The following is a 12,552-nucleotide window of genomic DNA, read 5'->3' as shown; positions in this document are numbered from 1 at the left end:
TTGATTTGGAATTGAAACACTGTCAGGAAAGTATGTACAACTTCTGTATATTCCCGATAAATTCGTAGAAGATGGCTCTGCAGGTAAAAGCTGGAAGCATTTATTACTTCGACAAAAAAAGGGAAAAATCTTACCATGAAATATAGTGTTTATGGTCGGAGTAATGTCAATTTCATAAAGTAAATCGTGCGTTACTGCGTTGTAACATTTGACGATTGCTGATAATTGTAAAGAAGCCAATAAAGAGTTCCCATGAACCAGCATACACTGGATAATCAAAGGTTCAGCGGCTTTTGGATCGGTAAGCACACAGACTGCCGCTTTTTCCAAATTGTTGGGATTAAAAAGCACGATGTTGTCTCCACAGCCGCAAAACAGCATCGACGTCCATGCAACCATTTTGGTCACAGCCACTGTTCCATTTCCTACCGGCACTTGTCGTGGGTTGTTTGTATTCCATCCTCCCTCTGAAATCAAATAAGTTCCTTAATTACAGTCATTTAATTAAATATTTACTTTTTCGTCTTGATTTAGTGCAAACAATATTTGCCAGTTCGTTTTACTCAAATTCTACTTACTGCCGTCTCTTTCAAAAATGGCGATGTTGCCGTTCTCTTGGGACACAAACACTCGATGGTCCAAATAACTGAAAATAAAACAAATTAATAAGCAAATTAAAAATATCTTGTGGAAATTTGCGTAGGCGCTGTGTTTGTTCAAGTCCCATCGGAAATGGGAATAAAATTATCGTTTTTCTTGCTAAAGCTTATTAAATAAGGTCTGCTTTGTATTTTAGACGGGGGGAAAACCAAATAAGTATTATTAAAGAAATTCTTTGCTCCTGCAAGAGCAATTTTATCGAAAACGTTGTTAAGAACCCAACATATGGAAAATCAACAGATCGATAAGCCGGTATCTTTTCTAAAGCGGATTTATTATTTGTTTCTTCATTTATTCAGGACTTACACAATACATAGCACTGCAGAACCCAACTGGATTTTCAGCTTATGCTTCTTTAGACGGATATGGTCATTAGCATTTACAACGAAAATGGAACCATCATCATTTCCAATCCACATGGTGCACAATTTGTCTGGCTCATCGCTGCAGGTTTCTGCGCCTTTATGTTCATCTTCTGTAGGGTCGGGTTCGTCGCCTGAAGAGTCGCTGTCGAATTGAAATGCTCTTTGCTGTTGTAGTTTGTCTCTGTTCCTGATGGAACTACACGAAGAAGCTCTGTAGAATGATTACATAGAACTTTCCTAAACTGGACGATGTAGCGGGAGTTTACCTGCTGCAAAAGCTAGGGCCTGGGACTGAAGTGATGCAAGCTACTCGGTTCGCTCCAAATCCGTTGCAAGAGCTAATGTTTGGTTCGAGTTTTTCATTCAAAGTTATGTGGCAGATCTGGCCAGTTAAGGTATCGTTGCTGCCGACCCAAATGTCGCGTCCATCGCTCAAAGACGGGGCAACACAGGAGAATTGTAAGCCCGATCGAATTTTTCGAAAAGCGACTGTTGATACCAATTCTGGAGGCGGTCGCTTACCTAACAACAGATAATTAAAATAATCAGATTTAATGATCCATTTTGTGCGTCCCTTTCAACTCAAAGAACCCTGTAGTTTGTAACGCCGCGCTCTAATTCTATTAGAATCAAAATATCATTCGCCGCGTGATTTTCGGGGTTTTTGATGCCGAGAAATCCAATTTTGTTATTAATTAATATTTTGTTTGTCCAAGGGATGGGTTGAGAGCTTTGAGAAAGGGCGATAAATTTAATTGAATATAGTGTTATGATCTTAGGGTCGATGAATCTAATTTTGTTGGTGGCGCCCCAAAATTAACCTTAAGAAAATTGGGCTCCAAAAATTAAAAATCTGGCTCATATTGGGAAAACAACGTAGCAAACTTGTCAGGATCAGATCTTGTTTCCCGTTATAGATTATCCAATGTTAATTCAGGTTATTTAATACTTAATTGTTCTCAAGTGCACCTTTGTTTTTCTCTTCGCTCTGCGTACTCTAGAGACGAAAATTTTACATTTAAGGTCGGTGTTTTTCACTAAGTCGATTAGCTTCAGCCCAATAAACACACTCATTTCGATATTACGGCGTTTTGCTCCAGAATTGAATATGAGCAAGTAACGTTAAAAAAATAAACATTAGAATTGGAAATTCCTTTCGAAATTAGACATAAACTTTTTGTAATCTGGACATTTATGCTCTGCAAAGCTCAGCGTGGTAGCGATTCGATGTATTAAACCTAATTATCAACAATATTAAATCAGTTTAATAACATACTAAATAAATTTTATGGATTTCGCATGTTAGAAACTCACCAAGTTTTGTTTTACATTCGCTAATACAATATTCCCAAGAGAACCGAACTTCCGATTCCGGGAATATAATGGACACAATTTCCACGCCTTTTCTGAAATAAAAAATATTTAGTGAATCAAATCGAATGAATTTGCCTGATTGTTGCTGAGGTAATCATTTTTGGAAGCTAAAGCAATACTTATAAGCGTTCGACGACTACCTACAACCTTTTATTTTCATCCTAATTTTGAGGAAGTCGGCATTTATATAAATTGAAGTCTTTGGAATTTATTCTAGCGAAAATATCGTTGAAACTATACGTCGAGAAATATTTTGGCGGTTCCAATTTCCATTAATTGGCCACAAAAAATGGTTTCAGTTTTACTTACTGTGTTGAAACAGTGAAGTGTGACATGATTAGATCAGTTCGTTCTTGAGCTTTAAGCCCTTTATTTAAGTTAGTGACCATATCCTTAACCACGTCGTCTAAGCTAGAATGGTTGCAATTCAACTTCGCGCTCAACTCGTGGATGTCGTTGAGGAGATCAATGTCTTTGCTCATTTTCTGCGTTTCCAACTGCAACTCTTCGTAGTGCGAATTTCTTATCGGAATTATCTCTATATCGTCTAAAGGTATTTTCATCATTAGCTTATATTTGTATGGATCTGTATTAGTTGAGCTTCCACTCGAACTTGTCTTCTTCGGCGTGGTTTTTCTCTTTATGACCGTTATCAAGAGCAAATCTGTCAAGAGAAAAAACGCTCTTTCCTTTTTAACACCCCCTCCATAAGACATAACTACAATATCTTGTCTCATAAATTGTCTATCAAAGGAAACTAGCTCCAATGCCCCTTCAATGACACTTTCCAACTCTCTCAATTGATCTATTTCCACAGCCTCTTTTTCGGTACAATTTAATTTTAACAGTTGCTCATGGACTTCTTTTTCGGCCCTACATAGATAATCAAAGTCAGGATGATCTTCAGATGTGTGTTTTAACAGTCTCTGAAGTAGCAATTTTAACTTTGGAAATTTTTGTATGGGTTTTATTAGAAGTGAGTCGAGGGACAGTTTCATAGAGTTGCTCTTCATCGCAGTCTAAAAAATAAACACATTTTAAATGTTTAAATCGCTATAACGGAATAAAAATTCTGTTTCACCTCCAAAAATTTAGCAAAGTTAGGTCGAGCAGTTTGTGCTTGTTTTATAACCTCTCTGGATTTTTTCCAGTTATTCACATAATTCACGTAGGATTCAATTACAACCGGATCACTCAGCTGAAATTAGTTCGGGAATTTACTAATAAGACAATTAGTATTAATATGACTTACCAGTCGCATTAATAAATCTCCTATGTTTGCTCGATTCTCGCAATCTTCGTTAAGGCGAGTTTTAAGATTCTCCAAGAAAAGCTTATGTTGATCACGCAAATAGGGCACCTACAACATACCCACGTTGAAAGTCATGTGGCATACAGGGGACGTTAAATATTGATTTTTACCTGTGAAAACAGTTCTTCTACTAGAACGGGATCTATTAATGACCCGTCAGTCTTTTTAAGAGGCTCCCAAAATTGCTAAAAAAAGAACAAGTATTTTTCAGAATTAAAACTTCACTTTTCATGTTTTCTAACTGCGGACCTTGAATATATTTCAGGAAGCTGCAATAGTGCATAAAAAAGTGTTTTCCGAATATATGTGCAATCTAAATACTTAAAATGTTTTTGATATTAGACACCATTTTTGCTTAGTGCCGGGTGAAATACTAATCTGAATTGAGTTGAGGAGGCAACAATAGTATTTCCAGTTAAATGCTCAATTTGAATTTAGCAAGAAATTTAATAGATAGTGAGGGATGTCGGTGCCCTGACAATTACGAAACTGAATACATTTACTTCTATCGCTGTATAAGAACAGACATTCTCAGAAGTCCTCGCAATGTATAATATAAAGGCCTTAATTACATTTTTGCTCCCTAATATCGTTAGCAGTTATGTGTCATTCGAGTCAAATATCTCGAAAACCCACGAAATTGGTTACCAAGCTTTCTACTCAATTATAAAGTTCTATAATTGAAAAATTCAGACTGGGGCTTTCATTCAGGGTGAAAATAAGATTTAGGAACGACTTCTATTTGATTTCTTTTCCCAATGCAGGTGCAAGTCTTAAGCATGATTAAGGATTATGTCACAGTAGAAATATGATATCCGATAATATTCTATTTATTTTCCCAATGACTGGATTTTGATCAAGAATATTTTACCAAATCTATTGAAAAATCTTAAATAACAAAATTGTGGTTCGTGTACTCTATGATCTATACATCATATTATTTAGCTTTAGACGTTAAGAATAACATGCGAACTGTAAAGTTTGTTAAAGTATGCCGAGGAAAAGGCCCACACAAATTGGCAGTTTCGGAACTCCGCCTAATTAAAAAAAATGGTTCAAGCTTTAAACAGATAAATAACATAGGAGTTCCTCAATAATTCTTTGTAAATAATAAAATATTCCTTTTCAAAACTTTTGAAATTCCTCGAGAAAGCAGTATTAAAAAAACAGCGGGTAAAGTAGGAGCAAACACCACAGACCGGAAAGTTTCCAAAAGGGTAAAAAATTAATAAAGCTGCAAAGTAAACAAGGCCTAAAGAAATCACCGAATTTTAAGAAAAGTAAAAGCTTTGCGAAATTGCTTTGTTTCATAAATTTTGTTTCCACAATGGCTTAAAAGGATCAATGGGTCGGATGTTCCAACAATTTTGCAATCAAGCGAGCCTACTTTTAAAAGATTTAATATCTGTTTTTAGCCTTTTCGGCACGAAGGAAAATTTGCTATTTGCGATTTTTTAGCTCGCAGAATCTATGTTTTACGTGCAACACTTACCGAAATTAGAATTTGTAGTGATTCGACATAGATCTTCTCATTATCGAACAGTTCGATGATCACATGGGTCCTGGTATCCTAAAGAAAAACTATATATGCTTTTGTATCTTTATTGCATAGATCAATAATGAATTAGAATTATTTTGAAGAACTTAAACTGATGGTTGGGCCCAGACATTAGGGACGTAAGAGCGATTATCCCCAAATTCGACCAAAAATGATCGATTGTTGTGTGAAATATGGATGGTTCTTATAAATTCAAATTTTGAGTAAAATTCATCAGGTCCTTAAAATTCGGATGTAAGGAACTTTGATTATTTTACCTGTCAGCTCAGTATGCACGTGAAATATTTTTTATAAATTTTAAACTTTTTATATATTTGGTTTTCAAATAAACCTACAAAACAAGCAAACAATCATACAGAGCGTTGTCTGCATATTAGGCAATGTTTTCCGAGCGTTTTCCGTTTTTGGCGTCGTGGTCTATTCAACATTTTTGCTGACGTTTTGTCCACATCTGCACGGGTCCGCACGGGAGATCACTCCCCTCTTGCCACGTCGTCTTTGAAAATGTCTACCGCAGATGTGGCCGAAACGTCGAGCAGATATTCTTTCTTTATAACTTTATCTAACTAACTTTTCTGAATATAACTTGACTGGCAGTGAAAGCCTTCATAGCCTGACAGAGCTTTCTTTGTTTGATTATGCTTCGCCCCAAGTACTGGTCTCAATTAGTATCGGTTGCTGCTAATTGGCATTTTGTTCAGTACCCTTTTGCAGTGCAATTAAAAGAAATCCGGGATTCACATCTATTATAATTTAAAGAAACGGATTTGGCAACGAACTAAGAGTCTAGATTAGAGGATTCCAAATGGGCACTTTTTGTAAATACATCCGGGGGTCGAACGCTTGATTGCTAGCTCGTGTAGTAGAATTGAGATGATTGGTATTATAATTGTGGGTCGTTTTAACGCCTCTGATAATAAATAAATTCAGCGAAACTACACTTTGGGATTAGCATTTTATCGAAAAAAATAATAAAGCGCTTTAACAATAAAACCGATTAGTTCAATTTTAATGAACTGGCCTCTCGATACGTGTGTTTTCACTTGAACTTTAAAAATCTCCCCAGACCACCAAAACGATTAAACCGCCAAATTACCACAAATGTAGTAATAAATGAGCGATTCAGCAGACATCTGTATGGAACTGCATTCCGAAATGTAAAAAGTGAAATTAATGTTCGAGTTTTCGAGTGCATATGAGAGTAATAATTGAATTGATCAATCAGGTTTTTAAATTTCAAATATCGGCTTTCACAACTGGAGCTTTTGCCTAAAGGTTTTCGGTGGTATTTTTGCCTGACGTCCAATCAGAGCGGGGTGACTAAACCCGCGTCATCCATGGCAGCGCCTGCCGAAATTGCAAGCGAAACGTCAGGGCAAAAAACCCACAACTGTATATGTGAAACATGGAAACCAGAAATTTTTCATTGCAAAGCCGAACATCGTCTCAAGAGCAATTAAAAGCAATTATCTACGAAAGCTTTATAAAAGTGCAGTCATTTCTGATTTGAAATAATTTTTTGGATGCCAAGCAAAAAACTGGATTTGATCGTTTAAAAATGTTGCCAAAACATGCCAGGTTTGAAATTGAGCGAATCACAAAGAAGAGTTGTATGTCATTTGAGGTTATCTCTGGATAAACCAGGATACCACTAGGACTAAGCTACTTGTCTAATGCACGTGCTAAAGCAAACAATGAAATGAGAATTAAATTGATTTGAATTGAAATGGAACTAACCCAATGAGACATGAACCCTACACCTAGACGACAAAAAGACACCGAGACATCAAACACAACTTGCTGCAGTTACCAAGTTGGGGTGATGATTTGAGAAAGCCAAATCACGATTCAATGCAAGTGACATCTCTTCTTCTGATGGGAGGGACAGGTTACTTCTTGAACCCATCTGGAATAAAGTTACAAGTTGGGATTTGAACATGTCACAGAACGGCACACATAGTCGAAAGCCGCGTGTTTTTCCTGGATGCTAAACGACCACGCCTTGACTGGACCAGTTGGAAAATTCGACTAACACTCTCACTCTGCCGGCGGCCATCGCGACGTCCTTTCAAAATCGACGCACGTTGTTGCCGTTTTCCTGCCATTATTTGCCTAGATAAACCAACCATTCTCTGTTTTTCCATATAACAGTAGAAAATTTTCCTAAATGTATCGGACACTTTGACCTTTTATGGCAATCGATATCATTTAACAATTCTTAATTGACAATTGCTGTCAACTGAAAACACGCATTTCGTTAATAAAATCGTACAATGCTTGTAATTTACGAGCAATGGCCACTTTCGCTTCTGGAAAAATAGATTAGCGTCTTTCAATTTCCATGAGCTAATTATTCCATGTTCGTGTGATAAGATAAGCTTTGAGAATAATTAACAACTGCCTGAACTAGTTCTCATTGGCTTTGATGAAATATCGCACAATCCGACCCATTTTTTGTATGAAAAACACCTTAATTTCGTCTATAGTATGGGTCTCTAACATCAATATGAAATCAATTTGTTCCACAAAGCCACTATCCACCATTAAGTACCCAGAATCCACTTTGGTACTGATCAACTACCTTTATTTTCTATGGAGATTATCAAACTTGATGCTGGAAGTTGCATTCGAAGTAAAAACTCACCTACAACTTTGATTAAATCAATAAAGTGGTTAATGAACTCAAATTGCTGTTTCGAGGCAAACGAATGCGACTTTCACTGTATTACTGTCAGCATTTTCCCCGCTGATTTTTATTCAAACGTAAAAATATCATTCCTTTTCCCAATTTATACTGCTATTTGTCTGATTGACCTAAACTTGATGGAATCGATTCCAATTATTCAACACTCCTCCAAATCCAATCTGAGCCGCTCAAAGTTCAAAATGCCCATCAATTAGCCAATGAGAACCTAATGAAGCTAAAACCAGTCATTAGATACAAATGCTTTCTGCCTCCTGGCAACATCGGAAAAGCTGGATCGCTTTCCCCGTTGCCAGGCAACCTGTATCAAATGCCTATCGCGAATCCTCAGTTTTGCCAATTTTACAGCTCAACAAGCTTATCATTTTCCGCACACAGGGTGTTCAAAATATACCGCCCGCAATTTTTTCAAATCGACGCTCCCTTGCGCGTTAGCAAGATTAAACCATTATATACCTATTCTCTCTTGTTATTCAAATTCAGGCCTTTGCCGTCATCCCTCTAAAACCCAGAATAGAGGGAGGAGGTTATGCCTAATCAAAGTCAACCAACTAGGTAACGTTTGCGTTAAACTTTCTCTCAACGGCACAATAGCAATTAAAGTCCCCCGAACACAAACTAACAATCTCAAAACTCAACCACCCTTGTTGCCTGTTTGTTCACTGATATGTATACGTTTAAACAATTTAGGTTCCAAGTTTTAATTAATAGGCAAAAGGCTTTTAAACGCTAATAGACGGGAAATTTCAAACTGCGTGTATTTTGATATAAATGCTCAAATTGATAAACTTTCGCTCAAAACCCATCCGGAGAAGTTATAGGCTCAAGAGGCGGCACATCAAGAAACCGAACAATTAAATCACTCAACATGCAACAAACGAAACTTTTTTATTTAATAATAAATTGAAATCGGAAATTATGTTGCGCCTATATGGCTTTGTTGGGTCCGAAGTAAAATAATACAAATCCTTTGGGAGGAAATGAAAGAAATAAGAACTGGCTAAATGGTCAGCTAGAGAAGTCTTAATTGAAAAAACAAACGGGAAAGGAAAACGGTTAATTATTTTTTGTGACGTAGGTGTCAGAAAACCTGTTATTCTACAAATACTCCCACGGACGCAATAAAGGAACACTAATTCTGCTGTTTTATGGATCATATTTTTTCATCTCAGAAGTCACCTGAAAAAATATATATGTATGTCATTACGAACAAAAGGAAACCTGCACTAGTCGCCTTAAGTGGACACAATACGGCGACGAAAAGGACACAGCAGTGTTTCCCTAGAAAATCTGTCCTCTTGAAGGGAAACATTTTTTACTTGTCAAATTTACTAAATGAAAACGGATATTTTGACACTATTTTGAATACCACCATATCTTGCCTGGAAATAATAACGTACTTCTCGTGAAAAGTGTTTCGGAAAAAGTTTCGTAATCATATTGAATCCGCTAGAATTTTAAGGGTTCTACAATTCAGATAAAGAACAGTAATTATTTTGGCAATTATCGGTAATTGCCAGTGAAATCGTGACCATTCATGTCTGTTCCCTTAATTTGTTTGGAAGTTGATTGTCTGTTATTGATTTTTAGTGCCGAAAGTCTCATTATCTCTCAGCATTAAAAGACAATGCGACCTTTCCTGCCATAAATACTCCAATCGAGCCCAGCTGAAAATTTAGAATTGTTTTTTTCCGAGCGGCCACTTTATTGCAAGATTTTCCTTCCAGAAACAACTTGTTGGACATCCACTTTGGCCTCTTTGAAACGATTTACGTGAATCCGTCATTAGCTTTCTAAGTAAGAATAGAACCCGAGCCCTTAGAGCAGCGCACAAGTGGGAGCCAGCAATAATCTCCTGGCAATTATACTTTTGCAAGACATCTGTATATTAAGAAAATCTGTTTGTTGTCAAAAATAGAGTCTGCCGTGCGAAAATCTTGACGATGACGTCACATCTAGAAAAACATTGACGTGATTAAGATAAAAAAATCTATTAAAAGAGAAGTCCGTCTAAGAGTTGACGGAATTCGCTTCAACTCGGACGCCGTCTAATGTGCTTGCTGGAACTGGAAATGTTATTGGGTGAACGCAGCTTAGAGAAGACAGAGCGAATTAAAACGAAACTAAAGCTGGATAAAGTAACTGGATGACAAAAAGTCAATTTTGGGCAAAAAATTTAAACTGAGATAAAAAATTACAAATGCAAACTCATAAAAAAATACCAATTTAGACGCGGATTTACAAAATGACTACTCTCATAGTTTTAAATTGGGTGATAGACATTTTAAAAATAGACAGGATTACCGCCAGCCTGAGCCTGGTATTTTCGATCTTGGCTAAAGAAAATAAATATTTTTTTATTTCAGCTGACTTTCAGATTTTGTTTTATTTTATATTTGCACCTACCAGAAATAGATATTTGTAAACAGAAAAGAAGTTTTCAGACTCGCTCGCGGAGAAAATTGCCAATTAATAAAGTATCATTTGATATTTCACTGCTTTCTATTTTATAGTCGTTCATGTCCCAATTGCCCAAGCAATGATAATTATTGATATTAGCAACTGAACAAAGTAGCAGTCTCAAAATGGTCTTGCCTATATCTATATTAGAAACTTAACCCAGTTTTTGCAGTATTCAAATATGCACATACTGACTTCAGTTATGATTAAATCACAAGTAGGTGAATCCTCGCGCCTTTTCATTAATCAATCGCCTATTAATTAATAAACGTTCGCTTACATTTGGAATTTGCGGTCCTGGTTCTTTGGATTCAAGACGCTCAGAGCTGCCTCTCAAAAGTTGCTCCAGGAGTTCACTGGACACTTCGGGAGTTTGACTGAAACCCTCCAACTTTGAAGGGCTTGAAGTTGTGCGCTGGTGGTTCGGTAGTAAAGTATGTTTTGTCACTGGCTCGACCATTAAATTATCAGCGCTAACTTTTCGTTTAGTCACCGGGAGACTTTTAGCCTCTTTCAGGTAGGTTTCGTCGATGGAGCTATTGCATCCTCGAGAACGACTGTGTTTGTTTCGGCTGGTGCTACTCGACGAAAGATCTTCCAGAAATTTCAAGTCACTGCTTATATTCTTCCGTGACTCCGGCTTCTTCATCTCTGCTTCCAACATTTGACCGTACGGTCCTCTTAAAGGCCTTTTTGAGTATCTGCGGGGGATGCTGGAACTCGAGGGGTCAGTGCTTGCACTCAATCTGCTCTCGCAGTCTGAAACATCTGAAGGTACCAAACTTAATTGGTCGAATCTTCGTTCTGTGCTTTCCGGTTCGCCCTCGGATAGAGAGTCGGACCTCAACAAGCTATTGCTTCGAGAAAGAGCAACTTTCAGTGAGTCTTTCTGATCAGGAGATTGGCACGATTGTCTGTTGTTGTTGTTGTTGAGAGTGTTACTGTAGTGGCTGTTCGAAGTTAGCCACTCTAATGAAGTCCCAGTATCGTGGGGGCTATCTGGTTCTTCTTGAAGGCTACTGCCTATTATCGACGATTCTTGATTGCTGTTGGTTTCTTCGCATGTGCCCACAATGTCTTCTGCCTCGTACTTGGGCAGAATACTGCCTACGTCGTTCGAGTAATATTCTGCAGGCCACTGTGATAGGTAGATGCCTTCCCTCTTTCTCGAGTTGTCACGGCGACGGTCTTGGATGCTGCTGCTGCCCACAGAGTCCTGCGGTGGTCGCACTAGAGTTTTCTCTGGCGATTCCGATATAATCTGAACCTCTGGAATGTCCTTGGAAGGTGCCAAGCGCGAGAACTGTTCCAAATGCTCCACTACGGGCGAAGTCGAAGTGAACGCATCTTGCTTGCCCTTCGGCAGGTTCTTAGGTCGAGGCAACGTGTTGTGCGAGGTGTCGGTTGAGTCCTGGTGGTTGTTGCGACGCACGTACTTATTATCATCCGGACAATAATCCACTTGCGAAAAAGAGGCACTGCGCAACGGTAGAGGAGCCCTTTGTGCCAGAAGTGGCGGTTCGGGAGGCGGCGGAGTGGCACGCGTATGCCGTCGAGGTGGCGGTACGGGCGCAAAGGCGGCACTGCGTTTTAATCGTTCCGTTAACTCCCGAAATTTGTCGCTCCCTCGCTTTTCTGCGCGGTTTCCGCCGAAGCGGAACCTGGGCAATCGGTCCAGGGTTGCGATCTCGTCTTTGGGTTCTGCGTCGACGAGGCGCGAATACACAAGGGCGCACCGTTTGTTCAACAAACATCCGCCCGGGTACAGAACATGGTCTCGTACTGTCTGCGTCTGCTCTGACGTTGCAGCGTCCTCCGATCTGTTTGCACAACTAATTATATCCAGACTATTAATAGGAGAAGCCGCGACGGGAAGCAGGGGGATCCTGGACGTCGTATCATGAGGGGCTGCCGGCCAGCAGCACGTTCGGGATCGGTACCGCGGACCTGCGCCTGGGGGCGGCGGACTTACCGCCCCCACGCGCATACCGTAACGCACCGGCCCGATTGTCATAAATCTGCAAAACAAAAACACTGTTATTAACAATTTCATACCAACATCGCTCTAAATAAAAAAACAAGCCAAGGGAAGGCGAGGCAGATGGGCCATTGAACGTTC

The 12,552-nt window shown here is 38.7% G+C and overlaps 1 protein-coding gene across 2 annotated transcripts in view; it reads right to left on the bottom strand.

The window, feature by feature from the left end:
* The window catches only part of LOC109541107 (rho guanine nucleotide exchange factor 17), a 23,093-nt gene that overhangs the window by 4,321 nt on the left and 6,220 nt on the right, over positions 1-12,552 (bottom strand). Inside the window, exons 2-12 of one of the 2 annotated variants that reach the window (XM_019909834.2) lie at positions 10,714-12,451; positions 5,204-5,281; positions 3,822-3,896; positions 3,652-3,759; positions 3,481-3,597; positions 2,709-3,418; positions 2,340-2,431; positions 1,292-1,547; positions 967-1,221; positions 579-646; positions 135-467 (exon numbers count right to left, since the gene is read on the bottom strand). In XM_019909834.2, the coding sequence (XP_019765393.1) occupies positions 135-467; positions 579-646; positions 967-1,221; positions 1,292-1,547; positions 2,340-2,431; positions 2,709-3,418; positions 3,481-3,597; positions 3,652-3,759; positions 3,822-3,896; positions 5,204-5,281; positions 10,714-12,451 (3,830 nt within the window). Of the gene's footprint in view, positions 1-134; positions 468-578; positions 647-966; positions 1,237-1,291; positions 1,548-2,339; positions 2,432-2,708; positions 3,419-3,480; positions 3,598-3,651; positions 3,760-3,821; positions 3,897-5,203; positions 5,282-10,713; positions 12,452-12,552 lie in introns of both variants that reach the window. The other variant, XM_019909833.2, reaches the window with a different exon arrangement.

Source organism: Dendroctonus ponderosae, unplaced genomic scaffold (genome assembly GCF_020466585.1).
Source record: "Dendroctonus ponderosae isolate FM_Combo_2020 unplaced genomic scaffold, Dpon_F_20191213v2 Dpon_F_20191213_1, whole genome shotgun sequence".
Lineage (NCBI taxonomy): Eukaryota > Metazoa > Arthropoda > Insecta > Coleoptera > Curculionidae > Dendroctonus > Dendroctonus ponderosae.
This window is presented reverse-complemented; position numbering and strand designations above follow the sequence as displayed.